The sequence below is a fragment of the Phymastichus coffea genome, unplaced genomic scaffold, assembly GCF_024137745.1.
Source record: "Phymastichus coffea isolate CEN01 unplaced genomic scaffold, Cenicafe_Pcof_1.1 PCOF00005, whole genome shotgun sequence".
Lineage (NCBI taxonomy): Eukaryota > Metazoa > Arthropoda > Insecta > Hymenoptera > Eulophidae > Phymastichus > Phymastichus coffea.
The window spans coordinates 138,432-161,908 of record NW_026706816.1 but is presented as its reverse complement, the minus strand read 5'-3'; the positions used below and the strand labels follow the sequence as shown (position 1 = coordinate 161,908).

Below are 23,477 nucleotides of genomic sequence, written 5' to 3'. Positions count from 1 at the left end.
AGGTGAGCTGGATGTAGAATTGAGACCAAAAGATTTGAGTTTAGGTATCGACCAGGAACAAGCAGATAATCAGAATTATAGATGAAAGTTGTGGCATGAAATGGAAGGGTTAAGTGAGGCAAAAATGTAAGTAGAGAGGAAGATGTGTGATTTTTATTGCAGACTCTGGAGTGACATTTTAATATTTCCATGATATGAAGCAAGGACCGTAACCAGAACTTCATATCATTAAACCTGTCAAGATCAATTTCAGAACTGATAAAATTTCTTGGATGTTCAAATTTTGCCAGCCATTATCCGTGTAATCTTCCTCGATCCATGCTTGGGCCATCTCGAATGTGCAGTCGGCGAAGGCTGGTCTATCCTTAAGAAGTTGTAACAACAAGTTAACTTCTTCAGCCGATGCTCTTTTTTTGTAGGGAGAATCGTCCTTGCCTAAAATTCTGTTCCATGCGTTGCGGAGATCTCTGGCGTTGATAACATCCCACGAACTAGAAATTCGGTAGCAGCAGTCTTTCACCGTCTGCTTCTTTGCCAAATCGATGACGCTTGCTCCCGATGTTGCCTCTTCTAAGACTAGCGCTTTGACTAAATTTTTCCGGAACATTTTTTTCATTTTTTCAATGACGCCCTGATCCATTGGCTGAATTAAAGCGGTGACGTTCGGCGGCAGGAACATCACTTCAACGTTCTCGGAGATGCAATTCAATTCAGCTGCTGCGGGGTGCGACGGTGCATTGTCCAACAGGAGAAGAATTTTCTGTTGCGGCGGATGATGCGCACGGACCTCCTTGACGAAAATATTCTCGAACCAGTCCAAGTATATGTTCCGATCCATCCAAGCTGAACGGCTGTTCGTGTATTTGACGGGCAGCTTCTCTCTCTCGCACTTCGAAAAATATCTGGGATTTTTCGACTTGCCGATGAGTAGAGGAGTAATTTTATGCGATCCGGACGCTTTGGCGCAGCACATCACAGTCACTCGTTCATTCTGCTCCTTCAATCCCGATAGTTGCCGCTCGTATCCCGCCGCTAGAGTTTTCTTCGGCAAGGACTTGAAAAATAAGCCCGTCTCATCGGCGTTGTAGACCTCATCCTCGGTGTATCCTTTCTCTTTCAAGTAAGAATGCAGCGTCTCCTTGAAATTCTCTGCTGCTACGTTGTCGGATGACAACTTATCTCCTTGCATAGATAACTGCCGAATCTGGTAGCGCTTCTTGAATTTCTCTAGCCATCCATTGCTGGCCTTGAAATAGGCCGCTTCCCCAACGAACTTGTTGAGCTCCAAGGCCTTAGCTTTCAGAACATCGCCCGAGATTGGAGTCCCCGATGAACGTTGCTGCTTGAACCACTCGTACAGCGCCATGTCGCGACGATTCTCTTCGACGTGGATCCTCTTGCATTCCTTATTCTGCTGGCTGTCATCCAATTCCAGGGTGCGTTTCATAATTTCCGGCTTCTGTGACTTCACTCTTCTGATCGTCGTCGGGTCAACGCCGTAGAGCTGGGCCAAACTCTGCGTTATTTTTCCAGCGTCCAGAGCTGCGACAATAGCGGCTTTTTGCTGCACCGTCAACTTGACCTGCCATTTTCTGGTCCCCGGAGATTGTTCCTCCAAAGACAAGTCCAAGCCCTGGCTTAATCTCTTGATAGTGTGCCGAGAAACGCTGTATTCCTTGGCAAGATGAGCCATCTTGACATTGTTGGACAGCTTCTGCTTGATTTCAGCTACTTGACACAGGTTCTAACTCTTGGCTGCCATGATCTGAAAAATTATTGTACAAATTCAAATGAATAAAACAAATATATAAAAAATTGACGCAAATATTAATAAGAATCGAAAAATATAATAAAAGAAGCTAACTGACAATTGATTGGCAGCGTGTTTTTTTCTTATTTAAAAATTGTTTTCTTATTTTATTTTATAGACTAAATATAAAAAATATAGTGTAACAATAGACTTGTAAACTTACCAGTTGATCTTGAAAACTTCTTGAAAACCAGTTGATTTTAAAAACACAATCAAAACGTACAGAAACTATACACTCGAATGAACAAAATTGTTTTGGACACTGAGAGATACGTAAACTGGAGAAAAGGACGAGGGTGTTGCATCGAAAGTCGAATACAGACTGAAGTCAAAGCGCGTCTTTAGGTACATATCCCCCCCACAAATTACAAGAGTCATAAATTACAAGGAGTGTAAATCATAAGTCACAAATTACAAGGAGTCATCTTGAAGAGCGACGCGTCGGCGCCACACTCATAAAAGCGCGCCGCCGGCAGGTGCCAGGTGAGCGACCGAGAGCGTACGGCACTGCGCTCGAGTTATAAATCGGGCAGTGAGAGAGGCTAGGTAACGGGCTGTGGTAGAGGTCGGGCAGTTGCGGAGGGTGCAGTGGCGGAGGTTCGACTGTATATGTCAAACGGGCGAACATGAGCGTACATGAAATAAAAGAAATGATGTTGCTCCATTTCGCCTTTGGATAACATCATAAATAAAATAAAATTAACCAAATTGAACAAATAAAAACATATCAGAACAGTCACGAAATAAACAGTTTTCGCCTGCCTAGTGCCCGGCATCACTGCTGCGGACAACGATAGAAATATGGTTCGACAGGCGCGTAAACGCTATTAGTGTTGATATACTATCCTAGTAAATAGCCCCCCCTCCTCATAGTGACCGGATAGCAATAGCCCGATCGATGCGTTCCTTATTATCATCTACGCGTCCACCTCTTGAGAGATGCATATCCTATCGATCGGTCATCGAACGCAGTTGACACCCGAAATTTTCCAGCGAGAAACAGCAAAAAGTAAAGCAGTAATGAGGGAGACGTGTTTTTTTTCAGCTTTTCCGCTTCTTGGCTGAAGTGATATTGACTTTTTGCCTAGATGTGTGCCACTTTTTCCTTTTTACTTCACGACCGCGTGCTTCTACTTGGTTTGCTACCAAATTTTCGGTCTGTCTCTCTCTATCATTTCCGCACTCGATATTTTTTGTCGCAGTTGCTTCTATGTCTACACGCGCACCTTCATGAATCTTTATTACAAGATATATCAATAAAAGTGCTACAAACTCTACAACACTCATATATTTTACGTATTTCGACAAGGTGAAATCAAGCACGTTCCCTGTTTGACCTTCAGTTCTCTTTCTGTTCACGGTGATTAAAAGGTTAAACAGGAAATCCAAAATAAAAAATACTGCTAATATAGTCTTATGTATTACGATCCGCTTAATACAATGCTGCTTACCTCTGTAACGGTATAGGCTGGTCATTGCTTGCACCATGTATTCTTTTCTCTTCTAACCTCAGACGAAGGCTCAGACCTCATCACGTGCCTGATGTTTGCTTTTATTTTTCAGCGAGACCTAGCCGCAACATCAGAAAGAGAGAGAGAGAGCGCAGCAATAAGCACGAGCAGTGAAGAAAGAGAGACAGGGTAATGATCAAGAACAAGAGAGAGAAAGAAAGAGAGAATGCATCACAACGAGAGCGGTAGGATAGGCGTGCAGCACTATCCGCGCTCGGCGGTGCTGCGTGTCGCCGATTAGACAAGAGAGTAGGGAAAAAAAGCGTGAGAAGCCGGTTCTCAGACACCCGTTAATTGTCGTGTGGACTTGTTAATGACCGGCCGCACTACAGGAAGAAAAACATCTTTTGTCGCTGTGGGCTTATCAGCAGAAGGTGCGAGAGCTGAGGGTCATCCTGCTATCCTGTCAATCTATGAGTTGTTCGAGCCATCCTACCGAGTCATCGTCTCATCTACAGGTGTGCTGCGCCAGGCTCTTACGAGGCGGCACGATTATTAGTTTAAGAATTTAGTTAGATTAAGTTGTAAATATGTATAGGTTAGCACTTGCGAAAGTGCTTTTGTAATAAAGATAGAGTAAAGATAGTAAAGATATAGTAAAAATAGAGTGAATCCAAGCAAATTAATTGTATTTATCTTTTAGTTCTGTATTCAAGAAATATAATAGCATATGATATTCGAAAATGATAAGTTTAGATAAAGTATAAACAGTTATTTATTATACATTTTACATTTATTTCGACTAGTCTTAGTCGATCGCATACCAATATATACTTATTTACGTATACGGCAATAGAGACACAGTTAGTCACTGAGAGTGGAAGTGACTGCTTTTACGCGCAACCACTACCAGAACAACCTATATGATATTGTTAAATGTTCCTACTCTGTCTAGCTTTCCCGTTTTTGTAGTGGTTTCGTCATTATTGCAATCATCTTCGCTAAACTTTCTATTTTAGTGAAAAATTGTTAATAAAAATCATAGGAATCGATATGGAAGCATTTTGATATTACTCCGTGATATGAAATGATTTTCATAAAATTTAAACAATTTTTCGTTCTAATTGTTTTCTTCAACTTCATCTATTGAACAATGCTGCAAATGATGTTTTAATAATATAAACTCAAGCTTTCTATATAATGCCTGGCAGAATTTTAAGCCGATAGTATAATACATGAAATCACTACATCAGAACTATCTAAAGAATGAATCGAGAGATCAAACACAAAGCAAAAATAAAATGTTTTCATAAGGTAGTACATTAAGGATACTATGTATGTGTAGTATTGAGATAATGAAATTTTATAGATTTATCGATTTGAAATTGATACAGTTTTATGGCTTAAGTTAAAAGAACAAGACAATTAAAAAAAAGTTGGATACCTTAATTTTTATCATATAAGTTATCAAGTTGTATAATAAGTTAATAATAAAGATAATAAATTAGTAATTATATGAGATATCTTCTTAATAATTTGAGTATAACATTATTAAATAACTGACATTTTTTTGAAACTTGTACTTGGATGTTTTAAATAAAAAGTTTCATGGATTTGCTGATGCATGGTGTAAAGGTAAATCAAAAAGTGAGTTGATAAAATTTTCATAAAACGCAAAACTGTGTTTTATGGATTTCAAAATGATGAAAATTATTTTAAAACTTAATTAATTCGAAAAAGTCATCTTGATATTAATGTATATTTATTTTCCAAAAATCCATGTAATATGAAATTGCGTTATTCTATAGACAATATTTTGATGTTACAAATATCTTGAAAAATGTTTTCGTAGAAATTTATAATAAATTTTTGTTGAATATTTAAAAATAAATGGAATATAATAATATCAAAGATTTACAGTATAATAAATAATATAATTAATAATATAATTACTTCTCAGTTTTACATATATTAAGATTTATAAAGAGATAAACATTCAACAGATTTTATAATTGTTCACATAATAATTGTTTATGATTTTTTAAAACTTATAATAAGAGTACGGTTTCCAATATAATAGCAAATATTCAGTTGAATGCTTATAATTACTTTGGAATATTTAGAAAAACATTCAATATCCATGTATATATGTCATATACTATTCATTGAAAACTAGTTACATACCCAAATTCGATTGTTAATAGTTTCCCATTCAATATTCAATTCTTTTTTCAAATAAAATACCCTTAATTGCTGAATTCCATGGAGTGGCATGATATTATTAATAATAATTACAAATTTAAGAAAAATTATGTACTAGCACTTTCTTCAATCAATGTAAATATGTCACTCATATGTATATTTGCTTAAATATTATTATTTTGTAATTTTTACTTTTTTTATTTACTGTATCTATCTATAGAGATATCTGTATCTATAACTTTTTTTATTTACTTTATCTATCTACTGTATTTCTAGGAATTACACTGTTCAAAAGATACGGATACAGTTTTGCACATACTTTTTGTTACAAGATCACATCTGTATTTGCTAAGGTGAGTAAAAGTATACGTACGTGCGATGGCAAGACAGAAGGCGGTTTATTTTTAATTAAAATGTTCTATCTACTTATATTTTCTATGTGCTATCTTCTCTAGTTGCGATGTTTTAAAAAAGTAAAAAGTAGCTAAGGTAAAAATTATTATATTCTTCTAATTCATATTAGATCGTGATTTATCAATAACTATCTATTAGAGTTCATGATTAGATAATCAAACATGCCTAGGATGCTTAAGTAAAAGAGGAAAACACTTTGCAAAAATAGAGAATCTATGCATTTTATTAAATTTATTAGAAATTGAGCTAAAATAATTTTTAAAAGGAAAATTTATATAAAGTTTTTCATACAACATGACTGATAATTAAAAAATATCTTTCTCGTAGAGAATATTGATATTTTTAATTTTATTATAATATTATAGGGAAAACATAATCTAATCATTATTTTGTCAATTGATAAGATAAACTATATAACTATAAGTTTTAGTTGAGCACCAAGTTTTTATTTATATTGAGAGATGCAATTTAATTATTTCACAAATTACAAAAAAAAGTGTAATCTCTATTGAAAACGATACATAGAAACCATAACATATAGGAGCTCTGGGTATTGGAATTTATAATCTTACCATAACTTTACGTGGTTTCTCAGGAATCACGTAATTCAGACTTATGATCTCATCGTTATTTAGCATTGCTCCTTAGTAGTATAGGAATGTATGTTTCCGGCTACCCTGCGGAGTATCCCTAACCCTATGGTCCCCTGGTCTAACCCTTTCATGTTAATAATTATTATTGTTAATAATTATCTGCAGGGGTCCCTGGTTTAACCCTTTGGTCCCCTGGCTTAACCCTTCCATGTTAATTATTATTAATATTAATAATTATTTATATTTTTTGAGGAAGGGTTTTATATTTTTCTATTGAGGAATGGTCCTAGGACAGGATATAGAGACCATAGTGCTTTCTATTTCATTTATTTAAATGTATTTAAAATAGTTATGAGTATTATTAATAATTTAATTGCTACATTGAAAATGAATATAAAGTAATAATTGAAAAAAATGAAGATACGGATCGGAAAATCAAACCGGCATCCTCTAAGTTGGCAGACTGGGGCTCTATCACTAGGGCCAATGCCACATGTATTTTAGAGAATGCTTATGTATATATTAGCTACGCATATTTGGTATATAGGGTCCAAACGTGCGGAGGAAGGAAGCGCGTGTTCAGCGTGGGTTAGCATGGCTTCGGACCATGGCGCACAGAGGAGGAGAGCTCATGCTGTGTATAGTTCTGACTTGGGGATGCGCTACGGTAGTAGTAAACGCGTGCTCTTTCTCTCTCTCTCTCGCTCTTTCTCTCAATTCTTTTCACTCTAGCTCTCGCTCTAACTCAGCGTGGAGAGAGCTTCACTTTCTACCATAGCTGTTTTCGTGAGAATGCTAGAGACTGCGCGCGCAGTCGCTCGACTGTTACCTCCTTGAAATGTTTCTCCTAAATATCTCTACTAAGAGAGAACCTTATTCCCATCCGTTCATCCTTTCTTGCAATATCGCTTGGTTGCTCACTCCTTGAGATGTCATGTCTCTATTAAGAAAATACCCTATCCTACTCACGCATGACTATTTTATTATTGTAATTAATTAAATATTAGTAAAATAAGTTCATATTTTTATTGTTTACTTCGTATTTATTATTTTTAGTTATACATTGAGTAGAGTAAACTTCGTCTATAATCTTTATGTTCGGTATCCCACAAAGCTATTTTAAAATATTCAGTTGAATTTTTATATAAATTATAATCCTCTATAAATCTTTCGACTATATCGATCCTTTCCGATTCTATTTGTTTTTATCTTTTCTTCTTCTCCAACCAATCATATATTTTTTGTCTATCTCTCGTTCTTTCCCTTTTTTTGCTCTAGCTCTCGCTCTGACTTAGCGAGGAGGGAGCTTCACTTACTACCATAGCTGTTTTCGTGAGAATGATAGAGACTGCAAGCGCAGTCGCTTGAGATGTAATATCTCAACTAAGAGAGTATCCTATCCTTTTCATGCATGATTATTTTATTAATGTAATTAGTTAAATATTATTTAAATAAGATCACATTTTATCGTTTATTTAATATTTATTATTTTTAATTATACATTGAGTAGAGTACACTTTGTCTATAATTTTCATGTTCAGTGTCCGACATAGCTATTTTAAAATATTCAGTCGAATTTTTATACGAATTATAGTCTGTAAATCTTTCGACTGTATCGACCCCTTTTGATTTTGCTTGTTTTTGTCTTTCCTTAATCAAATCTTATATCTTTTGTGTATTTACCGCAGCACATACTATATTCTCTCGATTTTGACTATGATATATGATGATTTAAATTTAAGACTTAAATCTCCCAATCGCGAGCATCTCATTTCAGTTTCTATATCTAACATTTTTCTGTAATTAAAAATTAATTAAATTCAAATTTAGAATTACATTCTACTGTAAATTATTTAAACCTACTTTTCAGGAATAATTTTTGAGTCAATGCTTTTTTCGTAATCCTTTCACATAAATATTAACTCCATAATATACCTATAATATACATAAAATTGAATGTATTAAATATTTCAAATAAAAGCAATGTTAGTTAACAATAATAAAAAATAAATACCATGATGATGTACGAGGGTGGTCTAATAAGTACTTAGCCTCACCGCCCGATGGCGCCACTCTCGCAAAAGAAATATTCTATCACGTAGTACAATCTTCTCGATGGTTACTGTCAAGATTTCAGCCGGATCGGAGTTGTAGTTTATTTTTGAGAGCGTGTGAAAGCAAATGTGTCCGTTGATTTTTGAAAAATGGAAAAAGAGCAGTATCGGTCAGTGATTCGATTCTTGTTTTTGGAAGGGAAATCGCGCAGCGAAATCAAAAAGCGCTTGGATGCTGTGTACGGTGACTCTTCTCCTTCGATGGCGACCGTCAAAAATTGGTTTAACGAGTTTCAACGTGGTCGCACGTCGATTTTTGAAGAGCCACGTCCAGGTGCTCTGAAAACGGCTACCACGGAGGATAACGTGACAAAAATTCACGATCTCGTATTGGCAGATCGACGATTGAAGGTGCGCGAGATAGCCAAGATCATAGGCATCTCAAAAGATCGCGTGGGTCATATCCTGCATGAAATTTTGGGCATAAGAAAGTTGTCGGCGTGATGGGTGCCGCGTTTGCTCACTACGGACAACAAGCGCAACCGTGAGACAACTTCAGAGCAATGTCTGACGCGGTTTAAGCGCAATCCAAAGGAGTTTCTGCGTCGTTTCGTGACAGTCGACGAAACATGGATCCACTGGTATACACCAGAGACCAAGGAACAGTCGAAACAGTGGACTTTACCCGGCGAAAGTGCTCCGAAGAAGTGCGAAGACTGCTCCATCGGCCGGAAAGGTGATGGCCACCTTTTTCTGGGATTCACATGGTGTGATCTACATCGACTACCAGGAGAGGGGCAAAACGGTCACAGGGCTGTACTATGCCGAATTATTAGGCCGATTCGACGTCGAATTGCAGAAAAAACGGCCCTATTTGGCGAAGAAAAAAGTGCTCTTCCATCACGACAACGCACCGGCTCACACCTCCGCCGTCGCCATGGCCAAATTAGTCGAATTAGGCTACGAATTGCTGCCCCATCCATCGTATTCTCCAGATTTCGCCCCGTGCGAATTCTTTTTGTTTCTAAACTTGAAAAAGTCACTCGCCGGACAGAAATTTGAGTCGAATCGCTGCCACGGAAGCCTACTTTTCAGACCTCGGGGAAACGTATTTTTCAGACGGGTTAAAGCAGTTGGAGCATCGCTGGGCCAAATGTATCGAACTAAAAGGAGACTATTTTGAAAAAGAAAACGCCATTTTTCTAAAATTTTCGTTTTTCATTTGTAGGCTAAGTACTTATCAGACCACCCTCGTATTTCCAGCCATTTATTAACACTTTGATATTTGATAGAGAGTTTGAGCCAATAATGCGGGGGTTTAAAAAGTAGTACTGTAGGTGAAGTATTAGAAAATATTGGTAAATAAGCAAAATTCTTGCAAAAAAATATATTTTTAGGATTCTGAAAACCTTGAATATTTCCATCTTGAATATATCCATTTTGAAGTATAAATCTAATTATTTTCTGAGATATGTAATCTGAATCGCATCTCAAAGCAATAATAACTATATTTTCATTTTACAGATCTATAAAAACCCTTCATACAAAATTAATAAGTTAGAGAGTGCTACAGTAGGTTACCCCCACTCTTTCGTTTTAGCTTTATCTTCTATATGCTATCTACAGAGCTAATAATGTAGCTTCCAGCGCCATCACTTTGCTGCAGCGCTCTCACTTAAACTTTATAAGCCGCTTCGGCCTAGCAAAAGGGTGCAGTCTCTCGAGACAGCCTGCGAACTAAACTTGTCTTACTTTATTCCACTGACAAGTAGTTCCTTAGTAGTTAGTTGAATCCTTATTTATTTGTTAAACGAGTCAATATTAATTACCACCTGAGAACAAGTTCATTTCAGAGCTAGTCGCTACCTTTCCTATCCTCTCATAATAATAATAATAATCCTTTATAACTACTACTAACAAATGACTCTACAAGACAATAAACTAGATAACCAACAATATAACTTCTGTCGTTTATTTTGATGATTCAATGAAAAATTTGTGGAAAGCTTATTATCACTCCGAAGGTTTAGACATAGATGATTGTATTACGAGTATATGGAGAAATCTAGTAATTAATGCTATAATTTCACTTAATGAGTTTATGAAACAGCCTGATTTAAGTAGAGCAATTCGACAAAGATGTCAAACTTGTGCTTTTCATTTAAATTCTATTGAAGTCAATTTAAGTAAATTTATAAGAGTTAGCGAAAGTATACAGCCATTAACGGCTACTTAGAATGAAATTTCAGGAGATGGAGTTGTTTGAAGACCAATTCACTCAGCATTTGAAAATGGAACTAGAACATAAATTATTGCTATTCATAATACTTTAAAGATAAATATGGAAATGATAGCACAATTTATCATAAAGAAAACTCAAGAAGAAGATATTCAAATCAACTATTTCAATACAGAAAATGTTTGCATTTATAGAACTACTATCTTTATAGATGGTTTCAAAATAGTATTAAAGACATTATATGAGGGTAGGTCAATAAGTCCTTAGAAGAAGATAGAAAAACAATTTTTTTTTTGGTAGATTTTTTTTATTTTTTAACATAATCTCCTTTTAGCTCGATACACTTTTCCAGATATCCTTCAAGCTTTTTCAAGCCATCAGAAAAAACTAACTTTGGAAGTTCCTCAAAATAGCCATTTGTTTGTGTTATAACCTCCTCGTTCGACATGAATCGATGTCCGACAAGCCATTTTTTTATATTTGGGAATAAAAAAGTCACTATAGCCCAAATCTGATGAATACAGTGGATGGTCTACTAATTCTAACTTCAATTCATTAATTTTAGCCATTGAAACTAAGCAAATGGGCACTCGTGCGTTGTCTTGATGAAACAGAATTTTCTTTTTGTTCAAATAAGAACGTTTTTCCTTTATTTTTTTGCTTAACCGGTTTAACAACGACGCATAATAGTCTCCGGTAATTGTTTGTCTTTTTTCTAAATAGTCGACAAAAATAATTCTACGTTCATTCCAAAAAATAGTGGCCATAACGTTGCCGACCGACTTCACTGTCTTTACCTTCCTTAGAGCTGGTTGATCTTTCACAATTCACTGTTTTGATTGTTCCTTCGTCTCAGGAGTATAGTGGTATATCCACGTTTTGTTTACAGTTATAAATCGACGCAGAAAGTCGTCTGAATTACGGTGGATGCGCACCAAGAGGCCACCACTCGACTGCGTCTATTCTTGACTGAGAGCAAACGCGGCACCCATCTCGCCGAAATTTTTCTCATGTCCAAACTCTCATGCAAAATCAAAATTATTGTACCTCGTGAAACCCCTGTGGCCTCAACTATTTTGCGCAATTTGATTCTTCGGTTATTCAACGCCATGTCGTGGATTTTATTGATCATTTCCGGAAGACTCACGTCTACAGGAGGCCTAAACGATATTCATCTGTAGTCCATGTACGGCCACATTTAAACTCATTTACCCAATTGTAAATATTTGTAAACACAGGGGCAGATGCATATTTTTATTTTATTAGATGCACCATGAACTACACCTAACTCAGCTTTGATTTCTTTCGGTGTGAGGTCTTTTAAATACAAATGACCGGATCCATTTCAGATCGGGCAGGCCTACGGCAATGATATCTCCGATTGACTCGGCTGTGGAGTATGTTATTCTACTTCAAAAATAAGCCGACACGTATTTTTTTTTTTTTTTCGATTAGACCTCTACATCATTTTTTACGAGCATTTTAAAAAAGTGGTTAAAAAATAAATTTTCTAAAAATCAAATATTAAAATTTAAAAAAATGCTCTATATTTTCTAATTTTTTTACTTAATATGTTATTTATAGCTTATTTTACTGTATTTCTTATACTCTTTCGAATGCGCCATGCAGAATAAAAAAATATTGAAAATTGGCGGGAAAAACTCAATTTTTCGAAAAAATTTCAAACTCAATTTTCTCCAAAAAGCCATCGTTTTTTTTTTTTGTAGTCAAATTACTCGACCTACTGGAAAAATGTATCTTTGTGAACGTTGTCTTCACTACTTTACTATCGAGGAAAATTTGAAATAAGTATCGGATTAATTTACCTGACGATCCTGCTCTAAAATTTAAAAATTATAAAGATAAAGAGAAGGTTCCGTTTGTTATATATGCTGATTTCGAATGTTTCTTAAAACCTGTAGAAGATTAGAATAGAAATCTCGATGTTAAGAGATACAGTTTCCAAGAATATTAAGCCTTTAGATTATATGTAAAATGTTGTTATGATAAGTCATATAGAAAAAGTTAAATGAAGATGAATCATCAGCATCGTGGTTCAAAAAACAATTGAAGTCTTTAGTGATCAAATCACAACAAATATATAATAATGCTATAGAAATAAATTTATCATTTATTAATCAACAAACATTCATAACGACAAAAAAATGTCATATCTGCAAACGATATTTCCAAGAGAAAGAAAAACGAGGTTCATGCATTAGTCGAATATAGTTTCCTACAATCGAATCATGCAATAGCTGTTGTCTCTGTTCTGTAGTTACATTTGAACTAATTTTGTTCAAATTTATAGCAGTTGTATCAAGTGATTATTCAGCAGTCTTATCAAATTCATCATCATCATCATCAATTGAAATAGCAGACTCAAATATAGTATCAAGCGGTTGCAATGTACAATTCAATTCATTAACAGTACTATTGAATAATCGAAATTTATAAGGTGTGTTAGCTGTTACTTTTGATTTGAAAACTTTATCGAACGTAATTTTCTTCTCCTTGTTCGTTTCTTATTCAGTAGTAGCGTTAGTTTTATCAATAGCTACCTCCACAAGTTTCTTCAATGGATCAATCATAGGCTTAAAAGTTTCGTGCAATGTCTTTTCTAAATCAGCTTTACCACGTTTTATTAGTTGATACTTGCGTCTTATTGCATCACGAGCTTCGGATAATTGCTCAAGCACCTTCTTTTTTCTTTCAAAGTCAACCATGTCTACGCGCGTAATTTCTAACGTTAAATAATCTTCATTCACTCATTCCGCTATATTTATAACAAGAGAATCAAATCCCTTTCTATATCGGCCATGATTTATTGCTCTGTCTCTGTTGATAACCAAAAATCCATGATTTTCATCTCTCCAACATTTTAAACAAATTGCTTTAAACTTCTCAAAAGACATATCCGAGTTAACGTGATCATTGTAAATGTGTTTAATATTCACGTCATCTTGTCGAAACAAAACTAGTAAATTCACATTATCTCGAAAGAGATGCTTCGCAATGCGAACGTACGAATAACACAGATAGAAACTATCTGCCTTTTAATGTCTTTCCATACAGAAGAATGCCTTTACATTATCTTGCTTCTCAGTGGCTATATCTTCAAAAATCATGATATAATTTGGTCGTGTTTTATGTGGTGAAACAACTGTCTCATACTCGCTGAAAGCATGATACTCTATACCATTAATAGGCTCTAATAAATCTTTCAAAAATTTATACTTGAGCTGATTAAGAAACTTTGAGTAGACATATATGTTTCCAAATCTCAGACCATTAGGATGAGTGATTAATGTTAATAAACAATTATTTTTTCCATAGTTACTAGGTCCAGAGAAAAAGGCACGTATACTGTTAGGCAATAGTTCACCATATCTTTTTTCTTGTTTTTCCATCTCTGCCGCCCCATCGAAATTTACGACTGAAAGCTTAAGAGACTGTTCTTTGAAATATGTTATTTACTCGTCACCGATATCTCGATGAAAGAGTTTGTTGGGTATAAAATGACTCCTTATATATCTTTTATTATATTAACATATTGTTTTTTGAAGAAGTATGATCGCGTACTTTAAAAGAAACACTGCTAGTCTAATGAACAAGATTATAAATAACTTACTTATTGAAGCTCACTTACCTGGATATTAGTATCGTAGTTCTGGTACAAAATTGAACAAATGATTGGTGTGTGGAGATCCTGGTAAAAATCCACTGGACGCTGATTGTAAAGAACACGATATTACTTATTCGCGAAATTGAGAGAATATTGCAACAAAAAACAAAGCTGACGAAATTTTAGCTAAAAAACTTGGAAAAGAGCGTTAACTAAATATAGTAGTTTTGGTAAGAAAGTAGCTGCCTTCACCATAGCCAATATTATGAAAGTTAAATGTAAGCTTGATATGAGTGTTGATATGATAAAAGGTAGAAAGAAGCGAGACAGAGGATTCAAAAGACGCGAAGCACGAAAGAAATGTAGAAAAAGCAAAAAACCGTCAGTTACATTGATTGAAATTATTAAGGCGGCGTCGAAAAATAGTTTGCCTAACAATCGATCTCTTGTAGTCATTTGTTCGGCTATAAAAGAAGCCAAAGAAGCTATGAAAAAAGTCGTCGGTAGAAGTAAAATAACTATACCACGTATTTGACCTATTTCTGGTAATGGTGGCTTTACTAGACGAGAGCTATCTGCAAACGAAACTCAGAGCTCTGATTTACCTGTAACTATACTCAAAATGAACGCTTTACACGTAGAGTGTAATATTACTACAGGTTCTTATGTAAACGAACATAAAGCACATACTATACATGAATTTTTTCCAGCGGTATTACCTGGATATAGAATCATTGAAGTACCTTCACACAGAATTTATTTGCTAATCACCGTGAGAAGTATTGATCACTTAGAAATACGTATTGCTAATCAAAACAGAAACCTAGTTAATTTTCGAGAAGTCATCACAGTACGTGTTCACATTAAAGCAATATCGTGATGGAAATCATATTTAACAATAATAAATTTGGACGATGATATACGAATAGACTGCAAGGTTAATCAGTGATTAGTCGACAGCGAGCTACCACAGCGCTCACACATTAGAACATTCAGTTCCTGAAAAGTCTAGAACTAAAAGTAATAGAAAATACATCAGCTGGTGGAAAGTATCGTGTATATTAGTGCGTTGCTTACGTAAAAATGGACGAAATTCTAAATATTTATTCAGGTGTCGCTTTCGATGAGTCAATAGCTCATTACGAAGTTCATGCGCATCAACTTTATTCATAATCACATTTCAATAGTAATGATAAAGTTCGTATCTCAATTCAGCATTAAGATTTATCCATACTTCCATCTCGCAGTATGATTCATATTTGCGGCAGATTAACACAGGAAAATGGAAATGTAGCAGTTAAAACTAAGTTAGTTAATAATGCTATATGTAATTTATCCGAGGAGATACGATACGAGATAAATGCTATTGAAATAGATAAAGTAAAAAATGTTGGCTTGAAAATTCTTATGAAGAACTGATTATCACTTAATTCGAGTCACAGTTTAATTGCCCAAAATGCTGGTTGGACTAGTAATAAAGAAGTTGTAACGAGAGCAAGCAGTGCGCTTCCAATCCACCTGTATTTCCCATTTTTTCCCTCTTTCGGCGAGACGTGGGAGGGATTTGTTATGAAAAGATCCAGCGTTGTATGTGTGGCGACACCACTTTCAGTGATAGGATGGTGTGTAGGCTCAGTGGAAACTACCCTAAGTGCATGTGAATCGATCAGGTCACGCAATGCCAGGACGTGAGGAAGATCTGAGGTAAGATCAGAGTTGAAATCGCCAGTGATAATAACGTCATTAAAGAGAGGGATTTTGGCGGATGGACGGCGGTAAACGACTGCAAATAATAGTTTTAAGTGGCTTTTATTGTGCTATTTCGGCTATCATGAATTCTGGTGAGTTCTTATATGTAGGATCAGAGGTAGCGAGTAATTATACTGTCAGACTATTTCGACAATAGAAGCCAACTCCACCACCCTCCTTGCCTTCGCGATCCAGTCGGAAAAAATTATAATCGGCTAGAGCAAGTTGGTCATCAGAGATGATGTTACAAAGTTTGGTTTCAGAAATGGCAATAATGTCATATGCACTTGTATGTGCCTGTGCTTCAAGGAGAGAGAAGTGCCAGGGCACGTTCAGGCCGTTTATGTTGATGTGCGCAACGGAGAGGGAAGATCGAGAGGGGATGAAGGCGGTATCAGGATTATTCACATGGACCGTTGAATGTCATGAGGTTTGAGCTGAGTTAAGGGTTGGCGACTGTGAAGAGGAGGCAGATGAAGATAAAGTGAAGCTTGGTGTATTTGCAAGTGGTCAGATATGAAGATCAGAGCGAGGAAATCGGAGATCGTGGTGGCCACTGTCAAGAGGAGCGAATGGTGCGGCCGAAGGGTGAAGAGAATCAGGAGCTCCCGCCGAGCGTGCGATAAGTTGGTAAAGTGCCAGCCTCGGCAGACCACGCAGATCAGCCTCAGAGACGATGGGAATGAGCTCCGACTGTGGCGTGGCGCGGCAAAAGACCCGCACGTTTTGCACCACAGGCCCCGCATATCCGAGATCATTACACACTCTTCTGGCCTTGGATAAAAGCTCAAAAATAGGCTTGGGGTAGATTGGACGCAGTAGGACTCGTAAGCCACCTCCACAGCCAAAGATCGTCTGCGCAGTATGCCCCTTTAGTCTGGACAAATAATTGATGATTCTATTATGAGAGGATGGTGAATTCAGCAGGAAGGTGAACGATTTCCGTCAAGCACCTTGGCTTAAATGAGAGGATGATTCCGGCTGATTTGTGGGCGCAGCAGAGCGAGCAGTGGCAGTGGGATTCCACTCGCTCGTCGCAATAATCGCAGGCAGGTTGTACTATCCGTCAAAACCCAGCGCAATAAGGACAGAAGTATCAGCCTGAAAGAGGGAACCTTGAAAATCAGCAGGCAACCCATAGACCAAGATTTTAGGCTCATCGACTATGGCAAAGTAGACGTCACGCTCGCAAAATTCCTCCTGCGTTTTAGTCCAGAGTCCACAAAGCTTCTCAAAGCGCTCAGAATCGAGTTGCGCTTCCTTCGCATGCTGTTCAGCGTCAAGCTGCGACTCCCTGTGGAACCGCTCAGGTGCGTCAGACATTGCCGAGTAATCGGTGTTCCAACCTGTAGTTGGAGGCAGCTCAGATCTATAAACCTTGGTGATCGGCAGCAGTGATGCAATAATAGAGGGGGAGTGTTCTGTGGGCGCAGCGAAATATCCAAGGCAGTATTGGCTAGAGGTGTATCGTCGTTCGGCGAGCGATTGATGCAGCAGTTAAATTCGGCAGAATTGTGATTGACTGATCTTGAGTTAGGTGAAATACAGAGGTTATGGTAAAGGCAATTACAGGAGTTGCAGAGGAGGAGTTGATCAGGTCGTCGCACGATTAATCCGCACTTGGCACACTAGCGACTTGACATAAATAGGCAAGATAAGTTTAGAAAAGAATAGAAATGCCTATAATAATTTGAATGTTCGCGCGCAAATTCAAGTGACCCAGGAACGCACGCAAATTCAAATGATGCAGTGGCGCACGCAACTTACCAGCTATGATAAACTTGATAAAGTGACTTCTACCGAGAAAAAGCGAATTATCATAGAGGATGTGGCGGCAAGATCAAAATGCGCGCGAAAGTGGTGCTCGCAATAATGAGGAACGCAAAATAGAGATTAAGGGGAAATTTGGCGCGGAAAATTCACAAGATGACGTAACCTGACTTAAATGTACGTTACAACTTAAAATTAAAATGAATAATTATGAAAATGATAATAAAGATGAAAATGTGAATTACGTTACATGAATTGAAGTGAGATGTAGGCTTAAAATTAAAGATGATCGATTACAGGTTCGCAACAGTAATAACAAATAATAGAGAAAATGAACAATACAAAGTAGTGACAAGATGTAGGCAAAACAAAATATTCCTCACTCAACCGACAAGAAAAAATAGTTGTTCTAGCGATGATATTCGCCGTTGGTAGAGCTAAGACGGCCAGGTTGATGATGAGATGTCCTGATGCAGTTGTGGTACGGCAATTGATCCAGTTAGTAGAGTGACGTATGTGGTTTTGATTCAGGTGAAAGAGATCAAGTGATGCTGGTTGCACAAGCAATGCAAATTCCAAGGCAAAATGCAAATAATTATGCATGAAACAGCGTACACTTGTTAGCCCCGTGGAAGATGCACTATCTGGAACAGGTTGCTCGAAAGTCTCCCTCTTCCCTCTCAATGTATATTTTACTTTTTTCTAGCCTTTCCTCTCTCTCCTCCTTCTTACCCTTTTTATCTTTTTCATTTCTTTCCCTTTTTATTAGTTCTATCCATGCTTCTTTTTTTATTGAGCCATCTCTTTCTTCTCTTATTTTGTTTTCATACCTCATTGCTCTTTCTAATGCTGTTTCTTTCATTTCTTGTCTTCCTATTTCCCATCGTATTAAGTAACTTGGCGTGTTTCTATCTAATCCCAATACCCATTTTATGTATTTTAGTTGTAATCTCTCTATTTCTTCATATCTCATCCATTCCCAGATTTCTGCTGCATATATAATCACGCTTTTCACCAGTGCGTCGAACAGGTTCATCCTTAACTCCCAATTTTCTCTAAATAGCTTTTCTCCTAGCCCCTCTAGTCTTACGAGTCCCATATTTATTTTCCCTTCTACCTTCTTTATCTGCTTTCAATTTCCGTTATTTCTGCTCATCACATATCCCAAGTAGTTGTACTCTTTAACCATCTCCCATTCTCTCCCTTCATTTCCTGTTCTTGCGTTGAAGTCACCTCCTATAATTATTGTTTTTCCTCTGTTCTCCTCTATCTCTTCCCTTAGGTATTCATAGTTTTCTTTTTTCTCATGTTGCATATACACCGTCGGTATAACGTATTTCCTCCTCCGATCTTTATTTCTCCTGCTATTACGTCACTTGTCTTTTCTTTCTTCCATTCAATCTTACTCATCCGTTTACTCTCTCTTACCGCCATTATTTCCCCCTCTATTTCTCTCCCCCTTTTTCCTTCTCTTCTACAGTCTCTCTACCTATTATATCAAATTCCCTAACATATTCCCAGTCGTCTTCCTCCATGCTCCTAATCCCCGCCACGTTCCAGAATACAAGGTCTGTCCAGAAAGTATCGGGCCTACCTTTATATTTTTGTGCTAGCGTTATTCTTTATCATCTGATGGGTGGCATCCTTCAATGTAATCCCCACTTGATTGCATAACACGGTTCCATCGATGTTTCCACTTTTCAAAACAGTCCTGGAACTCACTTTTAGGGATAGCCTTAAGTATACTCGTCGCATTGTTTTCAACCGTTGTTTTGTCATCGAATCGGTGTCCTTTGAGTGGTTTTTTTAGTTTTGGAAATAGCCAAGTCACAAGGGGCTATGTCGGGACTGTATGGAGGTTGTCGAAGCAATGCCATATTGTGTTTGCTCAAAAACTGCTGCACAAGATTGAATGAATGTGCTGGCGCATTATCGTGATGGAGAAGCCAGTCACCACTTTCCCAAAAGTGCGGCCGTTTTATTCTTACTGCATCACGGAAACGTTTCAAAATTTTAACGTAGTATTCTTTATTGATTGTCTGATCTGTTGGTGCATATTCGTGATGTACAACACCTTCACAATCGAAAAAAACAATCAACATTGACTTAACATTATCATATTTACAATTTTATCTTATCAATGGCTCGAAGAAGATAAGTTATATCAAATCTTCGCCCCTTACGATAATAAGACATTCAATACATATTTCATTATTCATAGTAGTTGAAGAAAAGTCAAGTATTTAAAAAGTTATAGTTATTTTATAGTGCTGAATTTATAAATAACATTATTTCTATATTTACATACAAATTTCCCGAACACGAAAATATAGTACATAACAAGAAGAAAAGTTTTTGTCTACTACGTAAGTATTTATGTCACTTATCATATATAATTTTATTCAAATATTTATATTTGAAGGGAATATGAGAGTTTGGACGAGATATTTTCTGGTGGAGATGGCTAGGGATTTTCTATAAAATTTGAGAGAATTTAAGTTTATATTAACCTCTTTTGGGGTATTTCAAATGTGAATCTGCCAGTTCACAATAGATAAAATAGTGAGGCCAAGACTTTTGACTGCGGCGGAGAAAGGGATGTTAGTGTTATCTATGATGATTTGAGGGAGTAGATCAGGATTTAGGAGAAAAATGTATGATTCGCTGCCGAGGATGATTACTTTCGTTTTGGCCAGATTGAGCTGCAGGCCTCTTTCTCTGGCCCAGTTCGCAACCGCTTGAGCATCAAGCTGAATCTTGTAAAGATTTTCAAAGGAAAGCAACGATAGTACAAGGGTGAGTCAATAAGTCCTTAGAAGAAGATCGAAAAACAATTTTTTTTGGTAGACTTTTTTTTCATTTTTCAACATAATCTCTTTTTAGCTCGATACACTTTTCCAGGTATCTTTCAAGTTTTTTCAAGCCATCAGAAAAAACAAACTTTGGAAGTTCCTCAAAATAGCCATTTGTTTGTGTTATGACCTCCTCATTCGAGATGAATCGTCTGGCAAGCCACTTTTTTAGGTTTGGGAATAAAAAAAGTCCCTAGGAGTCGAGTCTGGTGAATAAGATGGATGGTCTACTAATTCTAACTTCAATTTCTTAATCTTAGCCATTGAAACAAAGCAAGTGTGCACTCGTGCATTGTCTTAATGAAACAGAATTTTCGTTTTGTTCAAATAAAAACTGTTTTCTTTATTTTCTCGCTTAACCGGTTAATCAACGAGGCATAATACTCTCCGGTGATTGTTTGTCCAATTTCTAAATAGTCGACGAAAATAATTCTATGTGCATCTCAAAAAACAGTGGCCATAACCTTGCCGGCCGATTTCACTGTCTTCGCCTTCCTTGGAGCTGGTTGATATTTCACAATCTACTATTTTAACTGTTCCTTTGTCTCATAAGTGTAGTGGTGTACCCACGTTTCGTCTACAGTTATAAGACACAGAAAATCGTTCGGATTTCGGTAGATGCGCGCCAAGAGGGCCTTACCAGCCACCACTCGACTGCGTCTAATCTTGACTGAGAGCAAACGCGGCACCCATCTCGCCGAAATTTTTCTCACGTCCAATCTCTCATGCAAAATCAAAATTATTGTACCTCGTGAAACCCCTGTGGCCTCAACTATTCCGCGCAATTTTATTCCTTGGACACTCAACATCATGTCGTGGATTTTATTGATCATTTCCGGAGTGCTCACGTCTACAGGACAGCCTGAACGATGTTCATCTGCAGTCGATGTACGGCCACGTTTAAATTCATTTACCCAATTGTCAATAGTTGTAAGCATAGGAGCAAATGTATATTTTTATTTTATTAGGTGCACTATGAACTGCACCTAACTCAGCTTTGATTTCTTTCAGTGTAAGGCCTTTTAAATAGAAATGTTTTATTACCGCTCGAAACTCACTTTTTTCCATTGTTAACAAGAAACAAAAGTTGTTCACTTTGATCGACGATAAAAACGGAACTACTTCATGGATCTGGCTGCATCTTCGGCAACATTCTATTTAAGTGTGGCGCTTGCTGGTGCAATATAAGTTGGGATGCTTTAAGCGCCATCTCTTGGATTTTCTAAGGACTTATTTACCCACCCTTGTAGATTTGTGTATCATCAGCATAAATCACGTATCGACAGAAATACAATACTTTAGGAAGATCATTGACAAAAATCGCAAATAAAAAGGGACCAAGGTCACTTCCCTGGCGAACACCTGCACGGGCTAGTAACCAACGTGATACCGAACCATCCTGGTCGAACTCAGCCTGTGTTTTCTTAGTTAAATAACTGAAGAACCATTGTAAAGAGAATTCAGCCACATTACAGGCTTTAATCATAGAAATGAGCAAGTCGTGAGGGATGTTGTTGAAGGTCTTCGAGAAATCGAAAATAACAAGGATGGTTACTTGACACAACTCGATAACATGCCTGACATCGTCCAGAAAACCGACCAACGTGGTCTCAATCGAATGACTTCGGCGGAAACCAGTTTGTCTCGCATTCAAAAAACTATTGCCCTCCAAGTAAGCCGGAAACTGTCTATGAAGCAAACGCTCCATGACCTTGGAGGGCTCAGAAAGCTGAGCAATCGGTCGTGTGTCAGACAGTGACCGAGAGGTTTTGATTCTAGCTAGTGGACGAATGAGAGTGAAATTCCAGGATGAGGGGAAAATAGATGTATTGATGGAATGATTTATAATGCGCGTAAGTTGAGAAACAAGAAAGCTTAGTCCGAGTCTGAGCATCTCAGCAGTCAGACCGTTGCAACCCTTGCATTTAAAGGAGAGAGCTATTACCTCAGTTTCAGCATCAGGCTGGGAAACTTTAGAGATAAAAAAGAGAGAGGAGGATTTAGATGTCGTGAGGTCATACTGTAGAAGGCTAAGGATTGACTCAAATCGTTGCTGAGTCAAAGCAGGGAGACGGTTTGTTACGAAAGCGTAGTGATTATTAAAGGCATCAGGAGAGAATAATAGTAAGTGAGAGGGGAAAGTTCGGCCAGAGATTCCAATATCATGAAGCATTCGGCATTTAAGTTTGAGCGATTTAGTAGGTTTGATATTGTCATGGTTGTAAGAGTTCTTTGCCGTATCAAGGGTGTTAAGGTATGATATTGGTTTAATACTTGGAGGGAGCCAGTCTTTTTCAAACGCTTGAACAGTGCATCACGAGTGCTCATTTTACCTTGCAGTTCAAAAGAAATCCAAGATTTCTTTTCAGCCGGAATAGTAATTTTGCGTAAGGAAGTGAGTTCATCATACGTCGCAACAATGCACTCTCTAGCAAATAAACTGAAGGAGGGGTGAATTGTGGAAGATTGCATAAGCGGTCAGAGAGGTCGTTACCATTTAGGGTATTAAGGGCAGTGGAATCCATGTGATGAAGAGACCGAAAGGTGAAAGTTTTAATTGAATTATTTGGCGATGAAGATGAGATCGAGAAGCAAATTAGTTCATGGGATGAAACGAAGGAAGAGGAAGACTGTGTGAAATTAAGTACTGATTTGTAATGAACAGGTTGAGTGTGATATGGGCGATTTTCCCATTTATTGATATAGAATGATATGTTG

The 23,477-nt window shown here is 37.1% G+C and overlaps 1 protein-coding gene across 1 annotated transcript; it reads right to left on the bottom strand.

Annotated features, from left to right (window-relative positions):
* Window positions 1-220: 220 nt before the first annotated feature.
* LOC131667732 (jerky protein homolog-like) lies at window positions 221-1,693 on the bottom strand. Its single transcript, XM_058941386.1, has one exon. The coding sequence runs from the start codon at window positions 1,691-1,693 to the stop codon at window positions 221-223; it is 1,473 nt and encodes a 490-aa protein (XP_058797369.1).
* Window positions 1,694-23,477: the final 21,784 nt, after the last annotated feature.